This window comes from Mixophyes fleayi, chromosome 7 (assembly GCF_038048845.1).
Source record: "Mixophyes fleayi isolate aMixFle1 chromosome 7, aMixFle1.hap1, whole genome shotgun sequence".
Lineage (NCBI taxonomy): Eukaryota > Metazoa > Chordata > Amphibia > Anura > Limnodynastidae > Mixophyes > Mixophyes fleayi.
This window is the reverse complement of record NC_134408.1, coordinates 100484318-100504763: the sequence shown is the minus strand read 5'-3', so window position 1 is coordinate 100504763 and position 20446 is coordinate 100484318. Positions and strand designations below refer to the sequence as shown.

The 20446-nt window shown below is 38.4% G+C and overlaps 1 protein-coding gene across 7 annotated transcripts in view; it reads right to left on the bottom strand.

The window, feature by feature from the left end:
• ADAM23 (ADAM metallopeptidase domain 23) overlaps nt 1-12337 on the bottom strand; it is a 186340-nt gene extending 174003 nt beyond the window's left edge. For all 7 annotated transcript variants that reach the window (XM_075180208.1, XM_075180210.1, XM_075180209.1 and 4 more), the window contains exons 1-2: nt 11951-12337; nt 280-509 (exon numbers count right to left, since the gene is read on the bottom strand). In XM_075180208.1, coding sequence (XP_075036309.1) covers nt 280-509; nt 11951-12104 — 384 coding nt within the window. In that variant the 5' untranslated portion in view covers nt 12105-12337. The remainder of the gene's footprint in view (nt 1-279; nt 510-11950) is intronic.
• Between the last annotated feature and the right edge of the window lie 8109 nt (nt 12338-20446).

Genomic DNA, 20446 nt, shown 5'->3' with positions numbered 1-20446 from the left:
AACATAGATAGGGGGCCACAAGTCAAAACGAATCTTTACTTGGTCAATAGTAACATTATATAATAACATTGCAAAAGTAAGAATTTTCCACCTCTGCTTAACCTTTGGCATTCACCATCACAGTCCTAAATTATACATTAGTGATTAGCTCAGTACATGCACCAATAAATATTTAACTTTCGGTTTTTACACTTGATTGTCTGTACATTTTCCTTGTATGTTCCATGTGCAGTATTTTGAAATATTTACTCCATTTCTGATGCCCAGTGATAATCATACCTTGTCATGCTTTTGCTGGTCCCTTGTCTTTGTATCCAATATGTGATATGGACTTTCTGATTCCTTGTTAAGGTAATAGACCAGTCGTGAAGGCAGTGTGATTTCTTTGTGCATTTCATTGCTCCGATTGTGGTTAGTGCTCTCTCTACTGCTGCTGTTACGTTGAGATGCCTGTTCTTCCTCTGCCAATGTACTAGCGGTGCCTCCTGTAGTCTCATTGGTATGTGGAGCTGGTGGGTAATAAAAATTAAACATTTACTGCATTCAGTCATTGTCTGAAGTTTAACTTACACAGCTCAGCAATGAAGGGAGTCACCCTTCTTTAAGAATCACAGATTTAAATATTATTCTCTTATTTTCCTCATATAATTGATAGTTGTGATTAAGCTATTTAATATCAATTAAAAATACATAAAATCTTGCGGTAGCTGAAATGTCAAGGGTATATTTAATTATTAGTAATCTACTATTTACTTTTTGAGAAGTATACCCACAATTACATCACTGTTATAAAGCTGTATCTAATGATCTCATAAGTAGTCACAAACTTGACCTTGTGAGTATTTTCTGAAACCAGAATCGGTGCCAGGTGAATATCAGGATCTGTCCTCAGGGATAGTGTAAAGGCCTGTTCCCAGGGATAGTATAAAGGTCTGTCCTCAGGGATAGTATAAAGGTCTGTCCTTAGGGAAAGTATAGTGGTCTGTCTTCAGGGATAGTGTAAAGGTCTGTTCCCAGGGATAGTATAAAGGTCTGTCCTCAGGGATAGTGTAAAGGTCTGTCCTCAGGATTAGTATAAAGGTCTGTCCTCAGGGATAGTGTAAAGGTCTGTCCTCAGGATTAGTGTAAAGGTCTGTCCTCATGATTAGTGTAAAGGTCTGTCCTCAGGATTAGTGTAAAGGTCTGTCCTCAGGATTAGTGTAAAGGTCTGTCCCCAGGCATAATATAATGGTCTGTGCCCAGAGAGAGTGTAAAGGTCTCTCCCCAGGGATAGTGTAAAGGTCTGTCCCCAGGGATAGTGTAAAGGTCTGTCCTCAGTGATAGTATAAAGGTCTGTCTCCAGGGATAGTATAAAGGTTTGTCCTCAGTGATAGTATTAAGGTCTGTCTACAGGGATAGTGTAAAGGTCTGTCCTCAAGGATAGTATAAAGGTCTGTCTTCAGGGATAGTGTAAAGGTATGTCCTCAGGGATAGTGTAAAGGTCTGTCCTCAGGAATAGTATAAAGGACTGTCCTCAGGGATTGTATAAAGGTATGTCCTCAGGGATAGTGTAAAGGTCTGTCCTCAGGAATAGTATAAAGGACTGTCCACAAGGATAGCATAAAGGACTGACCACAAGGATAGCATAAAGGCCTGACCACAAGGATAGCATAAAGGCCTGTCCTCAGGGATAGTATAATGGTCTGTCCTCAGGGATAGTATAATGGTCTGTCCTCCAGGATAGTATAATGGTCTGTCCTCCAGGAAAGTATAATGGTCTATCCTCCAGGATAGTATAATGGTCTGTCCTCCAGGACACTATAGTGGTCTGTCCTCCAGGATAGTATAATGGTCTGTCCTCCAGGATAGTATAATGGTCTATCCTCCAGGATAGTATAATGGTCTGTCCTCCAGGATACTATAGTGGTCTGTCCTCCAGGATAGTATAATGGTCTGTCCTCCAGGATAGTATAATGGTCTGTCCTCCAGGATAGTATAATGGTCTGTCCTCAGGGATAGTATAATAGTCTGTCCAGTGGGGTAGTATAAGGGTCAGTCCCAAGGGACAGTATAAGGGTCTTGTCCCCAGGTATAGAATTAGGATCTGTCCCCAGGGACAGTAAAAGGGCCTGTCCCAGTGACAGTGTCAGAGTCTGTCCCCAGTGATAGTATAATGGTTTGTCCAAGGGATAGTTTAAGCTCTGCCCTCAGGGATAATATAAGAATCTGTCCCCTGAGATAGTATTAGGATCTATCCCAAGGGATAGTAAAAGGCCCTGCCCCAGTGACAGTGTGAGGGATTGTCCCCAGTAATAGAATACTATCCCTGGGGACAGCCCCAGGGATAGTATCCTCTGTCAGAAGCTGCTTATAAATAAAGCTTGTTGCATAAATTGCCTGTGTTCATTTGAAGGGGATTGCATAAATGTGTTTTACTAGTTCAAATCACTTGCAAAAATATATATTTTGAAATTTAATAACCTAATTTTATGTTGCATTATGTTTAAAATTTTGAGACAGTTAACGGTGCTTGTAAATTGTATACAGGAAGGGTATACCAGTGTTTATTCCATATATGAAAGTCTAGATTGGGGATTACTTTGTGTATCCCAATACAATTTCATATATAAATTATATTGATTTGAAGTATATTCCATACTGTAAATATATTACATTTAAGTGATTTGATACTACAACTTCTTAAAAGAGTATCTATAATCTAATAGTGTTAACGACAATCCAGTTTCCTTTAATTTTTTTAACTGTAGTGTTTACTACAATTAATTTCAGGACAAGTCTGTAAAAGTTTCTACCAAACCCTAAGTCTAGACAGGGTAATACAAAAGTCAGGTGTAATTTTTTTTATTCATTAAACATGCTCGTTATGCACAGATCACATAGCGTTATAATCATATTTCCTTGCAAAATATAGATCTCCATAGATTTCACAAAACCAGGTCCCAACATCACCATTAGCATCAGGGAACAGTTTTCCAATCTTTTCTACATAGTCATGTTTCCCTTCATAGCACTTCTGCTTAATACAATTGACTAATGGTTTCACTGTAATGTCCTCAACTCGCTGATTACTACCATTCCTGTTTCCCGTAAGTAAACAAATTCTTTGTCCTGTGAGGGCAAGATATAAAACTGAGAAGTCTAAATGAACAATCTCTTTTGATTTGTTGTACTATGTTTAAGAAAACAAAAATATGCCTTAAAACCAGCTACAGTAGTAGTTGTGTTGACCCATTGGTGGTATAGCTGTGGAAGTCCTGGCGAAGTCGTATAATTGGGTGAACAAAAGTATATTGGTTAATATTGTTTAATTGTGCGATTGCACTCAGTATGCCATGCTAGACGGGGCATGGCGCTATCACGCGGTAAAATATGCACGCACACACTCGCACTACAACATTTTTAGTTATTTATATATTTCATATTTATATTGATTCCATTCCACAGTGATTTATGAGCAGATAGTATTTAGTTTATTATTAGTTTATAAATTATGATTATATGTACACTTTAGTGTTATTTAAAGTCCAGGTTATAGGAAATGTGTCATGTCTGGTATCATTTTAATCCCCTATTCATCAGCAGTTGTCCGGTAAATTCTGCACTGCTAAAATAAATTACTTTGTGCCTTGGAAACACAACACAATCTCTTGGGCAATACTTATTTGAAAATGATAGAATTACTTTAATAGTCCATACAGTCATTAGTGCTTCACAAGCTGTTAAAGGTGCAAACTGGGAAAAGGCTAACCATTGTGTCCAACTGGCATGTTGGACAATTTAGCAGATACCTCAAACAGTACATTTATATGAGTTAAAGGTCCTGTGGTACTAAAAAGATAAACTTCCTTATATACTTACAATACTTTTAAATCTTAGGGTAGACTTTAAACATAAGTCAAATACTATTGTAACATAACAGATTGGTCTAACTCTAAGCTGAGGAAGACTAGTGTAAGTATATATACTGATAACAAAGTGACAACATTTTACAGTAATTTTTTCACATTCAAGGGGTACAGTGTTTCTAACTCTTACATTTACAGAGTTTATATAGGCATAGTGCATGGATTTACTCTGATATTTGCACCTCCAACCACTAGAGGTCTATGTATTTGTAAACTTGCCTTTAGATTTGCCCTTATCCAAGATGGCCAGAATGGCATCAAAGTGAAACCAACTTGGATCCTGTTTCCTGTTTGGGCCTATAATAGGCACTTCCTGGATCAGACATGTGCTTTAGTATTCTACCTGTTCAGCTCCTGCTACTTGCTACACTTCCTTGCATTTGTGACTACTTACTTGTGTACCGACCCAGCAAACGTCTGACTACTCGCTGGATATCTACTTGGCTATCGGGCTTCAGATAATACCATCAGTATAGTTACACATAGTTACTAATCAACAGTTATATTTTACTCTTCCATCATATATATTGATGGTTGAGAAAAGTATTCATAAAACAACAAAAACAAAGTATTAACTATATTACATTTACCACTTATCTACCTCTACAGAGGTTGGAAAAGAAAATATAGCAAAAGTCACCAGGTTGTTAAAACAACTTGAAAAAAAAAGCATTTTCCATTAAAACTCTGCATTAATTGCTACCATTACATCCATACCTTTGAACTCTTTTGACTGTATGGTTTCCACATTGTAAAATACTGTCTATGAAATGCTCTTTTGCAATCATCAACTCAACCAGGGAAGGATTAAAATTATGAAGGGCTTTGGGATGTCCCCAATGGTATCCCAATACACATTATTTTTTGTATCTGATAACACTTCGTTTCTTGTGATTTATGTTTTCTGTTTATATTTTTCAGCACAAGGTACAAAAAAGTGGTGATGTGGTAAATTATGAAACAAATGAAAAACTCTAATACTTGACATTAAATATATCATCCATTACATTAAAAAATAAAAAGTTGTGGAGTCTCTACTCCACATTTCCCCATACGTCATAATATCTGCCTGTACAACAGCAATCAAGTCCTATATAAATTCTAATAGTATAAGTAACAGACTAGCAGATTTCAGTGGAATAGGCTGCTTCATAATACTATGAGTTTAAGAGAAAACCAGTATAGATAATCCTAATTGTAAGCTCTTGGAATCAAAGCATAAGAAGGTCTTCCACATTCTAGAATTAACAAAATGTATGTACTCAACATTTCTGAATAATTAATAAAGTAAAAAACCTATCTCATGTCTGTTGCTCTAAATATGGCAAGACCTATAGCACGTGCCTTAGTCAATTTAATGACCACCCAGGGCCATTTTCATTAGATTTGTTAAGATCATGGCTCAGTCTACTCAGAACAGGCTCCAACAATTAAACGGAATGTGCTCTGATCTCTACTTTCTTACTCTTGAAAACAAGACAGAGTTGAAAATTGATTGCATGTTTACTTCATCATTTTAATAAGCTGATACAGTATAACCAGGTTCCTTGCCCATCAGTGGAAACCAACAAAATTTGCCCCACTGTCATTCATGGAGTCTTCCCATGTTTAATAAAAAAACAATATACTTAACAACAGTAAATAATTAAAGAAAAAACATGGACCATGGGTCCCAAAACTGACTTATACTCTGTTGAAGTCAAATAATTGGATGAAGTTGTTTTAATTAATAAATATCGGTTGTTATAGTTTTCTGTGTGATAGAAATTAGGATGCACCGGCGTACAAAAGTTGATTACGCATTTGCATAGGAAAACACAGTAAATACACTTACATTCACATATTTGTAAATAGTTCACTTTTAATAAACTTTTCAGCTGACATTCTTTTATTGTTAATATAAAACACTTAGAGATTTATTACACTAAGGTAAACCTACATTAAAGATATTTAGGGTTCAGGTCATAAGAAATGTATTGGGTTTGGTCTTATATTAATCCACATTTCACCAGCAGGAATCCGGTATCATTGGACAAGCAATCACATATTGTGATCACTAGTTATAATTAGTATGAGATTGATACTCAAAAATACTCTGTACCGAATATGTTAATAAGTTATTTTAAACTGAATTTTTGGTGGTTCCCTGAGGCAAAGCACATACACAACAGTTGTGAGTGAATTGCTCCCACGTTTGAACAGACCTATGACCTGCATTGTACTGAACTATCCTGAACCTTGAACCAATGAAGAATGATCTTAGTGTTATCTTTGTGTACATTGTGGCATCATCACTGTTTTTTCCAACTCAAACTGTATAAAACAGGCCACTGGAAACAGTATCAGTCTCTCTCTTCACAGGCTTCAGGATTGATGACTGTTACTGGATCCAGTGTGCAACATAATGTATCGGTTATACTTTATTATATTTTGCAATTAAATCTCTTTGTGCACTGGAACCACAGTGATCGCAGTGTACAATCTTTCATTTAACTGAGGTGATTCTACAACTCTATATATGGGTCCCGACCTGGAAAAAAAGGAAGAGACTTTGTTCTAGGAATTAATTTAATTGTAATATATTTATATAACCATTCAAATTGTGCCCCATGCTTTAATGCATTGACATTTTATATTCTATCTAGCTGAAAGTGTATTAAAAAAGTAGCTTACAGAATAATCATTTTTTTATCAAGTCTAATAAACTCATACTTGCATAAATAAATGCCCTGCATTAAGTTGTGCTGACGTCTCAAACAAAGAAACAGTAGACTCCTCTGTTTTATGATTTCAAGTACGACACCAACAGCAAGTGCTTTCTCAAGTCAGCTCTTGCTTTACAACAGCTATTATCCTATTGGCCAAAAATGTGGTTTCTTGTCCTAGTGAACTCTGACAATCAATAGCAGCTTGGTTTAGGATAGAAACCTGAAAAGTTATGAATCAGTGCTACACAGGGGAATGGGTAGGAATCGTAGGATGTGTGACAGTATTTATATTCTGAAGTATTGAAGAAAAAAAATGAAGATTGGGTGACCCCCAGTGAAGTGACCAATTTGCACCCGAAAAGCTAGCACTTGGAAGCCAGGATACAGTATTTCTAGATATTTCCTACATTTTAGTGATCTTCAGTATTTGCCAGAAAGATCCTCACCCATTATGTCAGTTTGACTTATGCCATTTGTGCGCTACTTTTTTGCTTCATTAAAAAAGAGAAGAGAGTACTTTGCCCAAACAAATGAATGCAGCCTCACTGTTGTAAATGTATAACCTTCAAATAATTTCAGTGGTATTTTTATGTTTTAATATTTTTGTTTGCATGTGTAATACTTTTTAAGTAAACATAAAATAAACCCAAAATTATCATATGTATTGCTAAGACAATAACAGAAGCTTTTTCTTAACATTAACTTCCACATTATAAAAAGAGACTAAACCATAAGCTACCAAAACACCAATGCTCAAACAAAACTACCTAAGAACCCACCCGCTTACAAACAATACATCAAAAAGAAATAAATTACCCTGGAGGTCCTGCTGGGAACATCAATCCTTTATCAGCCAATGAATGCACATTGAGGGTAATTTCCTCTGGAATTGTCGTATGGGTTTTAAAACGCATTTATAAAGGTGATCTGACATGATATTTGGTCCCTCGAGCTACATTAAAACCTGATAAAGTTAAGGGTCATTTTGCAACATTTTACCAGAGCAAAGGTCAGATTCGTTGGGTCTCATACCCCTCTGCAACACAACTGGCAATAGTAGAGTGGATCAAGATTTCTCCAGAGTGCAGTACAACATTTCCACTACTATATACGGTTCCCTGAATTTCTAGAGATGTGTTCAGCAACATTAGATCTCATAGTGATACTTTTAAAGTTTTTATAGTGATAAAGTTTTAAGCTTAAAATAGCTTTACAGATAAGACTTGAGTTAAGGTTACAGTTTACATTAGGATACATCTTAGATTAGGTTTTCATAATAGAGGTATATATTAGGTCTATGTAACGGTTGGGGCTAAGACTATTAGGTTAAATGTGAGTTTAGTGCTCAAGCCATTCGTAGAGTCCAAGCCATGGGTCTCTCCATCTAATTTTTTGAATGCCTAATTGGTATTCCCTATGGAACATTTTTGAATGAAAACTTTGATTAGAGCACACTGTCAGTCCCCCGCCCCAAGTGTAATAATCTATACACAATATCCCATGCTCTCATTGCTTTGGACTAAATAACAATATAATCTCCCATAGTTCATTGGAATATATGGTAAGCCCATTACATGAAGCTGACTATAGATTTTGTTAAGGTCATTCTTATTGAGTTTGAATTGGGAAGGTCAAACTCAGTTCAGAGAAACATAAGCTATTTACAATGTAAGAACTGCAAAGTACATTGTCCTGGTTTGAACCAGTCATATTGATTGATTTAGGCATGAGGCTAACAGTTCGGAACAACTCAGAGATACAGAGGTGCACACTGTCAGTAGCGGAGGAGATGTCCTACAACCTACATTGTTCAGTGTGGCTCCATATTTCCCAGTAACTTATGTAAAGTCACTATTTGATCCGGAAGGAACACATACTGTTTGTTTGGTATGCATCACGAAAAGCTGTATGACCATGGTTGCACACCATTAAATAATTGCTGGTGATTGATTAAATGGTTGCTGTTTAGATGGAAAATACTCGCAAATATCATTCCTTAGTACAAGGTGTTCTATTTGGACACATACTAAATAACCTAGAAATAAAGAACTGAAACAATAAGTAGGCCCACTGCATAGCTGATGACTGTGATCATCTTGCACAATAAAGCTAAATTTAGCGAAAAATCCTGGCACGTCCATGTTTATTGAAATGAGACAGAGTCAGCTAAGCCCAATTTGGTGCTGTCCATGACTTCACTTGCATCTGACATAAGTGTATCCAATTCGAGATTGTCGAGTAACAGACGGCATTGGCATTTGCAAATCATGCCCTATGGCCAGTTGAACTGTAGTTTACAGACCACAAAAGTACCTATTACTGTCTAGATAAATGTATTTTGTTAACCATTACTATGAGAGAACAACATTCACAAAGTACAATTGTGCCTATACTTTAGCCAAGCTAACTAAAGTCAAACCATCATTTTGGGTGGGGTCTCGCCATTGATCTGCAATGGCTCTTCTGTGCTTTTATTCTTCCGGAATCTTTAAAATATTCAGGATTTTCATGAGTTTCAATTTATTAATAATGTATTTCTCCAATGAAATCTTCAACAGAGTGTCTGCCAACAACATTTTGCATTTGATCAGGACTGTCACCTAGATCACTCTATAAAGCCAAGAATTTGAAGGACTGCCGGGATGCCTGATCGTTTTGTGGACAGACCTTAATTAATTTTACAAACAAAAAATGCCAAGACAGGCTACACGCTCTGAAGATCTTTTTCATTTTTCATCCAGCTATGCTGCAAAGTCTTTGATGCATAAAATTATACACATCCAAGAAGAACATGAAGTCATTTAAATGCATGGATGTCTTTTAGTGTCAGGAGAGATTGTCTGCTGGTTAAATAGATTTAAGGTGTAAGGGAGAGAAGTGCGAAATAAATAAATGGATAAAGCAATTCAGAAATCACTGAACTATGCAAGAAGTAGAGATATGCAATATATATGGTGTATATATTTATATATCACTAACAGAAATACCTAATTATATACATTTTTTTATTATTGTGCATAATCTACATAGTTATCAACAAAATGTTATTTTCTTACTATGTTTTTAAAGAAGTGCCCATAGATGTTTGTGGCCCTGTCTATATTTCATAATAATATAAAATAACTTTTTACTTTATTCTACTTTAGGTATTGGTTCTTATGTGGTATGATGTGTAAGTTGAGCTTTATCAAACTGAAAGTTTAGTATTTAAATACAATTTATGACATTTTTTTAAACTGTTGCCCAGGTAACTGCATCAAACACAACCATTTAGTTAGTTACTTTCATTTCTGAATAGTAGTAGAAAGATAAAAGGATTTTTTTTTTTGTGGATTATAGAAGTATCCTGCAGATAGGTGATAGGTGATACTTGTTTTCAAAAGTATCACCTAATGTGTACTTACATAGAGGTTTAAAATAAAAGTATGTCTGTATACATCTGAATAACAGCAATATGAAGCAGGAACTGTGACTGAAAGTTTACAATTATGATAATAAAACTGCACAGATGTGTTTAAAGCATATTCATGTGGTACTTCATATTTAGGATATATTGTGCAGCTAATTATTTCATTAGATATTATTACGGAACTTATGAATTATTATATTTTTTTCTGGATTTTCAGCTCTTACAACTAGAGTTTTCTGTGACCAACTTGTGTGTCACCTTTCACAAAGCATTTCCAAAAATGTTATCAACACACACTATACCAAAACACATAATTCAGTGGCATATAGCTCAGAACAGATTACATTGTCATCTCTAGACTTTGTTTTCACAGAAATTGTTAAAAAGTCAATATAGCGAAGTCAATTAAGTAGAGGTTCTCCAGGTGTGCCCAAAAAACCTCCACTAAGCTACTGTATCAATGGAAATACAACCCTGTCATTTCCATTTCCAAGTATGGCCATGGTCTTGTTAATGACAAAGGCTGTACAAATAATGTATTATTATACAAAAGATTGTCATTAGCTATAGAAGCATATCATTGTGCTGGTTCAGGGTTAGGTGTAGGTCTAGTTTGCTAGGTCACAAAGATTACAAATAAATATGTTTTAAGTACAGAGTAAAATCGATCAATGAAAATGTGCCTGGCAAACATTTTTCTCTTCCTGAATGCAGAAGAGTCAGCAGTGCTTTCTTAGTGCCATAATTGCAGATAGCCACTGCAGTCAGGGAACACTATACATCCCAGGCCTTTCTACTACAGACATCCACACTCACAGCCAAAAGCACAACTACCACAACTGAGACATAATCATGTTTGATTCTAAAGCCATTTTGGGCACTACAAGGTCCACAATACACTGTGCTGTTAAGGTTCTATTACTGAAAGGGTTAATATCCTGGTGCAATTAGTACTATTAGCACTATTCCTAGGTGGAAACTGAACCTCAGTGAGTCCTGATCCTAGATACACTAGATAAAACTTGGCATTAGAACTGTACTGCATTGCAAAAGTGTAACTAGTATGGAAAAGGTTAAAGTGAAATAGGAAAAATCAGCTTGATTCTGGAAAGCCAGAGTCAGTGCACAAAGTTGCTTCAGGTAACAAGGTCCATGTTCTAGTATTTATCTTTTATCGCTCTCAAATCCGCATTCCATTTACTGCAGTACTTCCTTATGCAACATCAATCCACGACTACTTGGGGAGCGATCCTTTCTATAACTAAACGGATTTGATTCTGCAGCTGTTACACCTTGCAGAGGTCGCTGCAGTTGTAGTTTTTTGGGGTTATTTCTTTCGGTTGGAAGATTCACGAGTAGAATTGCCATAAGTGATTAGAAGCCAGGTGGTCAGTGAATACAGAACAGAAGGAACACATGGCTGAAAATTACCAGCATTAGACCTACTTGTGCAGCAATAATTTAATGTTCAGACAGCTGCCGTAGTTAAACATACAGTCCTAGCAGAACAGACTAAGTCATCACCTTTTATTTTGGGTGCAGTGGGAACTTGCTGCTTCTCTGAGGGGATTACTATAAACTTGTGTGAAATAACGGGTCTCTAGTAAGATACCTGTGATTGTACATTATTACATAAATACAATTGCATTAAAACTGATTAACGAAATGTCTTTGCATTCATTCAGCTCTTTTCATTTTGGTTATATAAAGTCATTTTGATTTAAAAAAAAAAAAAAGTGCACGCTGCAGGTGCTCATTGAATTAATTGAAGCCTGACAGCATTTTCATACATGTTATGGAAAATCGTGATTTGATCTGCAATCAATTACATACATTTCAAGGAAAGCACATAGATGCCGGGTGCACGTTCCTTTAGCAGCAAATGAGTATAGAAAAGATCGTTATAAAGGAGTAGGGATATCACTTACCTGTCTGTGAGGCAGAAGCTCCCCAAGGTTGGGGGCAGGAGAGCAGTAGGAGACAGAAGAGGTGCAGTAGTGCAGGACAGGAGAGGTGGGCTGATAGATGGGGCATGGGAGAGGATGACCGGGGATGCCGCAGGGAGCTGCCTGCCTCCTCCATATCTCATAGCTCTGCAGACCTGGGATACAGTACAGGCAGCAATATTCAGTATTCTACTAACAAGATCTTCATCTGCATGCTCCTCTCTCAAGCAGTAAAGGGGCTCAAAAACCCCACCAGGGGTTATCTGGCTCCCATTTGGATCTTCCCTAAAGCTGCAGCTGCTATTGCAGCACTTGCATCCTTCTCCAACAGTATCCACCCGTCTGGCTCTCTCTCCTATTTTTTCTGCACCTTGCACCTCCCTCCCGCCCCCCTTAGCGCATGACAGAGGATAAGACAGCCTCCTCCCCCAGTTACTACTCTATGCAACACAAGCTGCTGCTGCTGCTGCTGTTGCTCCATCCCCTGGGCTGGTGCTGATGCTTCTGTTGCTAGGAGAGGAGGTTGCTAGAGCACATGCGTGCTGCAGTGCTAGAGGAGGGTCCCAAAAGGATGCAGTGGCACAACCTGAGGAGCAAACAAGCATTGTCAGTACTAAGGCATCTACAAATAGACCGATCAAGCACACATTATAATAGATAACTTGTACAAATAATAGTTAAGGCTAGAACCTGTACCATTATATTGTTTTGATGGAAATAGATCAGTTGTGCCTTGTTGTTCTTAAATAAAGATCTTTATTGTCACTAAAAATTTCTATCAAGTAAACTTGCTTCATTTAGAGACTCTTTATTTTCCCTATTCTGCGTGCTTATCTTTATAAGTTGTAGTAAGATAAAGTCATTTTGTTAAATGTATAAATAATGCTATCACTTTTCACTGAATCAGAAATTATAGCTTACAGTGTGTTATCAACACGTTTATGCAGAATTGTTAAACATAGTTTGGCATTTTGGACACAAGTGACTTGTCCAAGGAGCAGCAATGTGATTGAACCAAGGTCTCCAGCAAGACTCTTAGGGCTAGGTTTACTAAACTGCGGGTCTAAAAAGTGGAGATGTTGCCAATAGCAACGAATCAGATTCTAGTTGTTATTTATTTTGTACATTCTACAAAATGACAGCTAGAATCGAATTGGTTGCTATAGGCAACATCTCCCCTTTTTTCAAACCTGCTGTTTAGTAAATATACCCCTTAGAGTCATTCTAAAAGTTGGTGCACTAAATCATCAAGAAACTCCTAGCTCATGCATTATAGTGGGATTAACACAGTCCAACTAAAAATATAAAGATATTAAAGAACAAGTTGTTCAGTAACTTCAGCCAAGAGCTTTTATATAAGTTATGGAGATTCTTGATGACTTCTGCAATCTTTTTTTTATTTTTAATTATATTATTATTATTATTATTAATTATTATTATTATCATAACATTATTCTTTATTAATAAATTTAATAACTAAGTTACACATCTGACTGGGGGTATCAAGGAAATCAAAAACATGCCAGTGCTTGTCCACTGAATTCCCAAACCAGCATTATGAATATGTTAGATCAACTCTGAAAGTCGTCAGCTTTGGGTATAGACCTAACAGCAAGTGTTCAGATACAAATACGTAATTATTATTATTATTAGTAGTAGTAGTAGTAGTTATAGTAGGTTTTTTTTTAGAGAGAGATTTACAATCGGAAAACTTTATTTAGACACATAATTCTCTACCCCAATGCATCTTACAATCCAATTTCCCTGTAACAGGTGAACACACACACAGCAATTTAGTCAGGAGTTTATTTACCTATCATTATGTGTTTGGACCAGGTATGGAAACCACATGTGTGAAAACATACACACTTCCTGGACGTACCACACTGGATGTGATTGAACTCAAGGTCCAAGTTCTGGAATGCAACAAGGCTAACCCTTGTGCATCTGTTACATTCATGCATGCAAGCTGGTAATGGAATAATGTTTAAAAAAGAAAGACCCTCTTAAAGGGGATGTATCACCACCCTTGTATTGTTTAGTAGGAAATGGTTTACAGTATCTCTGCACTGAAATATACGAATGCCAGACCCATCATGGTACCACAAAATTATATATTGGAACTGGAGTCTGTAGTAAAAAAAACTAGTTTAAACAAATATAAAAAATATACCAAACAACGAATCACGCATTAATCTATTAATAATTCAAATAAATCAAAGCATATTTTGCAAATTGTATTTAGAAATTCCATGCACTCAGCTCAGGTAATCTTTTTGAGCTACCCTATTTCACAAATTTAGACATTTAACTTAGTTATATGCATATAGTTTATTAAAATGTTCAATTCATAATCCCTTGCTAATACTACAATAATAGTTTAACTGCTTTTTTCTCTCTTGTGTTTATTGGATTGGTAGTGTTGGAGTGGGTGGCAGCTTCCTGCTGAGTTGTATGAGGTAAGTGACCAGTATCTGCAGTACCACTGTAGTCAGAAATGGACCACATACATATTTGGAGGAATCAGGCTCTAAATCTGATAAAACCATCTTCTAAACTCAAATTAATAGACAAGGCACTTAAAAAAATCCCTTCCCAGGCCCAAGTCGTGAAACCAGTGGATCCAATCTGAACCCTTTAATATAATTTTAAGGCACAAATATCTGAGTAATTTTGCAGATTGCACAATTATCCAGTAGACATTTTAATGGAATAGAGCAATATAGTAGATTACCTTTGCAAAGTTAGAAATGCTTGGTTGTTTTGACTGTAGGATATAGTGAACAATGGCTCGATACTGGGAAATGGCATGATATATTGAGGTCAGCACAGTGGCATAGTGGTTAGCATTGTCATCATACAGTGCTGTGCTCATGAGTTTGATTCCAACCATGACTCGATGACTTTGTTGAGTTTGCATGTTCTCCCTGTGTTTGCATATGTTTCCTCCAGGTGGTCAGGTGTCCTCCCAGAGTGCAAAAACATACTGCTTGATTAAATGGTATTTGTGTGTGTGTGTGTATGTGTACATGAGTGTGTTAGTTAGTGTAGACTGTAAGCTCCAATGGGGTAAGGTCTGAAATGAATGACTATATAGTCTCTGTAGAGTGCTGTGTAATATAATTGACGCTATATAAATAAATGATAATAATATACAGCTAACGGAATTTCACCATTCTGCTTGCTATTGGGAATATGACATTTTCCATTGACACAGTTAATTATATAAAATACTGCTAAATGTTAGTTGTTGCCCTGGTGTAAAAAACATAACTGAAAAAATAAAGCGTAAACTCTGGTCCCTGCTTTGCTGTACTGAAAATTGCAGCAGCTGCCTCTGTACAGCATAATTAAGTAGGCTCGAGTGCTATTACTGACCAAGTGCTGGCAGGACCAGATACTGACCTATATAAACTCATGACCGTCTGCCATTCACTAAAAGACTTTGAATACTCTCAAACCCATGAAGAGCAGACCCGGATTTCTGGGAACACCCAACAGGCCCAGCACAACAAGACAGAATTGGAGGAACACAGAGCTGCAGCTAGAAACATATTTGTTTTCTTACTTATGTACACCATAATCATAAAGCAATCAATGATAATTTTAATTACTATTATAATACATTTATTTGTTTTATAGCCATGTTGTCTGGAACTTGGTGGAGATTGGATGTTCTTCGACAACTAGTCAAAGAAAAAGTGGCTAGTGGGCAAAAATTGTAAATCAGTGCGTGATAACGAGTAAATGTGAGATGATCAGTGTTTGTATTATTGTAATGTTGTAAAAACTAGAGGACACAACATTGGCCTAGATAGATAATTAATACTGATGTGGTGGTTACATTTAGTAAGCAATGACCATATAAGATAGAATCCCTTGCCGTGTTATACTTACAATGAAGACATGAAGATATGAAATATACTGAAACATGCAAGGTAAATTATTCTTAAAATTATATTATAAAATTTTATTACAGCATTGTGTTATTAACATATTGTATATTTATTGTTAATATAATTGCATTGCTATAGACCGATGTAGTTTTACTATTTTACCAAGATTATAAAGAGATCATTCCTGTTTTTAACCCACATTAATTTCCCCTAAATCAGAGGGCTTGCTGTACAAGTTTTGCCAGCTGCATTTAGCACAGGCTAGCATACTGCCACTGGACGACTCACCTTGTTCACACTGTATTACACTATTTGCCTCCAATTTGTTTGTTCCATTAGTTGAATTAATTTGACCTGTGAGGATTACTTTGTCATGGCTCCTTCCAATGTAATAGAGAGGGCTCCAGTTTCTTTATATGGTTATTTAATATTATATGACTATAAAATATCAGCAAATTGTTTTACCATCTATTTTAGTCAGAGTATCCAATAATGTACACTGCACCATTTGTGATCGGACATACTCTGCCACCAAGTTGGGGAGTTACCAGCATGTGTGATCTGACTAATGTTAGTGTAACCCATCACCACTGAGGACTCCTTGGAAAAATCAGCCACTCTCTGACCACAAATATCAATTGTGCACCGACTTAATGCCCTCCATTATAGTAGGCTATTGCTGCTACCACCAGGTTTCTTCCCCAGCACATGAAACACCATATGCTTCTGGATGTTGTTTGTACCTGCTGCAGCACCTCTTTGCTGGTTACTCTGACTGGATCCTTCTGATTACTTACTTTGGATTAGGACTGTTGGTTAGCTAGTGTAACGCTCCGGTCTCACAGATAGTACCTGTCTCGTTACCTGCAGTCCATTTATCTGGAAACTGCCATGTCCCAGCATCAGACATTCTCCAGTTCATTCATTCAGCTATATTCAGATCTGTGCAGGTGCAAGCCTATTGCACTTCAGGACCTCCTCCCTCTTTTCATTGGCTAAGCACTTCTGGAGCACTATTTAAACCTCCTGGATTCACCTGTCTGATGCCTGTTCTTCAAGCTCACTTCCCGCAGCCTGTGGTTCTGGTTCCTGTTCTCCTTGTTCTGGTTCCTGTTCTCCTTGTGGTTTGCCTGTGTTCCAGTCTGCTCTCAGTTTGTGGTATGTGCTAAACCAACGCTGTTCCAGTACCTCTCTTACCATCTCCAGTGTACTTCATCGTGACAGCTCCGGTTCTCTTATCGCTACCACTCAGAGCCGCTATTATACCTGTGACTCCTCAGCTGCTATCACGAGTTACCTCCGCTACTCCAGGCTGCTCTCAGTCTCTGGCCGTGTTGAACCTTCACTGCTCCAGTACCTCACTTACCATCTCCAGTGTACTTCATTGTGACAGCTCCGGTTCTCTCATCGCTACCACTCAGAGCCACTACTACATCTGTGACTCATCAGCTGTTACCACAGGTTACCTCCGCTACTCCAGCCTGCTCTCAGTCTCTGGCCGTGTTGAACTATCACTGCTCCAGTACCTCTATTACCATCTCCAGTGTACATCATCATGACAGCTTCAGTTCTCTCATCACTACCACTCAGAGCCGCTACTGCATCTGTGACTCATCAGCTGTTACCACGGGTTACCTCCGTGGCTCCAGCCTGCTTTCAGTCTCTGGCCATGTTGAACTATCCCTGCTCCAGTACCTCTATTACCATCTCCAGTGTACATCATCGTGACAGCTTCAGTTCTCTCATCACTACCACTCAGAGCCGCTACTACATTTGTGACTCATCAGCTGTTACCACGGGTTACCTCCGCTACTCCAGCCTGCTCTCAGTCTCTGACCGTGTTGAACTATCGCTGCTCCAGTACCTCTATTACCATCTCCAGTGTACTTCATCGTGACAGCTTCAGTTCTTTCATCGCTACAGCTCAGAGCCGCTACTCTCTCTGTGACTCATCAGCTGTTACTACGAGTTATCTCCACAACTCCAGTTTGCTCTCAGCCTGCAGCCTTGTTCAACTATCGCTGCTCCAGTACCTCTATTAGCATCTCCAGTGTACTCTATTGTGACAGCTCCAGTTCTCTCATCACTACCGTTCAGAGCTGCTATTTCATCTGGGACTCATCAGCTGTTACTACGAGTTACCTCCACCACTCCAGTCAGCCTTCAGCCTCTGTCTGTGTTGAACTATTGCTGCTCCAGTACTTCCATTACCATCTCCAGAGTACTTCATAGTGACAGCCTCTGTCCTCTTGTTGCATACCACCGAGCACCTATTCTGCTAGTGACTCATTGGCTGCTGACCATCAGCCTATATTATTGTTGTGCCTGTATTTATACCACTCATCTGTGGACTCCAACGTCTCCATCCACTTCACCTGGCTCCCCCACATCGTTCTGCTGTAGACTCATTCACGGACCGTGATCTGCAGACTTGGTGCAGCTAAGACCATACCTCCTTGCGAGGGTTCCTGGTAAAAACCACCTGTCTGTTAGACTCCGCGCCCGTGGGTGGGCTTAGCCATGTTCAGCAGAGCCTAGGGATCAATTCCCTGTAAGCCAACCGTGACAGCTAGCAGGGCATTGAGATAAGATGCTGGGTTCAACATAGGACATCTGGGACATGTATTAGATTGTTAGCTTTTAACTGAGGGTCACAAGAAACAAATAGATATAGGCTTATTACAAGAACAGAGAAGGTACTTTAATATTTAATACAATACATAGCCTCTGTTGACATATAGTAAACAAAAATGCAATTGCAGGAAGGGCTATAGAAAAAGGAGAAACCTGCTACACTCCTCCTTGTTCATGAGGGCCACCAGCAGGCAGTAATCTGATTCCTACTCCTGCAGTCACAGGGTTTAACAGGATTTACCCAGGGAGATCTGGCTCCTCCTGCTGGGACAGTCCATCCATGTTACTGTGGGCTTTTACATTTTTCCAAAAATTGTATTATATCTACTTGTGATCGGTCACCACAGTGAAGTCTTAGCCATACAAATGAGGCATAATTTGTTCACAGTCTATGCGATAGCCATTAACTCATTTTCAATAGTGGCATACCTCTCATCCCTGTTCACCAGTTTTGTGCTGAAATAAGTCACTTTTCTGTATTGGGACAATTCAATGTCTTTGTAATGTGTTGGCGACCCCAGTACCCAGAATGTTTACCAGGGCTCTTTTTAATGACTGAAATGCCAGCTCAAAGTTAATGAAGACTGTCAGAAACATGGAGCAAACCATCTGTAGTACCCTGTAGTCCATAAGAATGCCAGTTCAAGTCTATGGGTCATGGGCTGGGTCCAAGCTCAGATTATCTTTACCGTCTCTGGTTCTAGCCTAACCACCCCTGCCTCCCACATGATGCCCTAGATATTACACCTCTGACATCCTCATCTGGTACTTGTCTGCTATGATGATAACTCTGCCTTCCAAACCCACCCTAAACACTTTTGTAAGTGTCTTTCCAGGCGGATTTTGTTGGCAACTGACAGTAGATGCAAAAGCCCTGTGGAAACATAATTGAATGTGTTCCCTGAATAGCTTATCAATTATTTTTTTCTGGCTGCCTAGTACATTAGCCCTTTATGTCATGTCCCACTTTCCCATCCCTGAAAGGCCCCTGCTAGCTTGGTATGTCATATTTTCTATATATTGCTCAGAGAGCTGAGCTTCTCTGAACTCCCTCCTGTGGCCCCCACTTTACACAAGGTCGGGACACTACACATGATGGTCTGTTATATTGGAAATACTAGGGTCTGACAGGATAGGATTAGTCGCAGGGAGGTCATGGGTGTCAAGTTTGTGTCCTGGACTACTCACCTATGGAGCTGGCTTTCTATGGGGGGAACAGCATGACTGGGCACCACTAATCAGGATCAGACTGGCAGGAAAAAACATCCTCTATTTTGCAGGGGGTTATTGTCTCTTCAGTGGTAAATGCCCCACTGGTCAAACTGGCTGGCCTAGCAGCTTCAGTCTTTTCCTCTGGACTAGATGATTCTCGCATAGCTTTTCTTGAAGATTGTAGTCTGACAGCTTGGGTCTGTTCCTTTGGAGGCTGTAGCTCAGCTGATTAATTCCTGGCAATGTGGGGTAACAAACTGGCACCATTGACCATTGTGACTGTGTCAGGATTATGAGGGAATGGGCTTACCACAGTGATTAAGGCCCCTGGGTCTCTCAATTATACTCCCATTTGGAGTTGCTGCAAGTGCCTTCACATATATGTAATGGGAACAGTCTCCGTGTGCTCACTTCCATTGGTTTGACAGATGAATTCTGATTTGGGGCACAAGTCTTGGTTGATTGAGTTAAGAGACATTTCATCATCAGGTGAATATTCTTCTGGTTGTGGGGTTCTCTAATAGCTTCCATGGAAAAGATTGAGCAGTGGCTAGTTAGTAGCACCTCGATGTACTTGCTTGGGGGGCTGAGCAAAAGAGGGGAGTTCCCTTACTTGTACAGTGCTTTGAGACTGACTGTTGAACTGGTGATTCTGCTTACAGGGCCGAACAGACACATATTGGTCTACAAACTGGGCAGCTGCTTCCAATGTGGAAGGTTCCTGGGCCAGAACCCA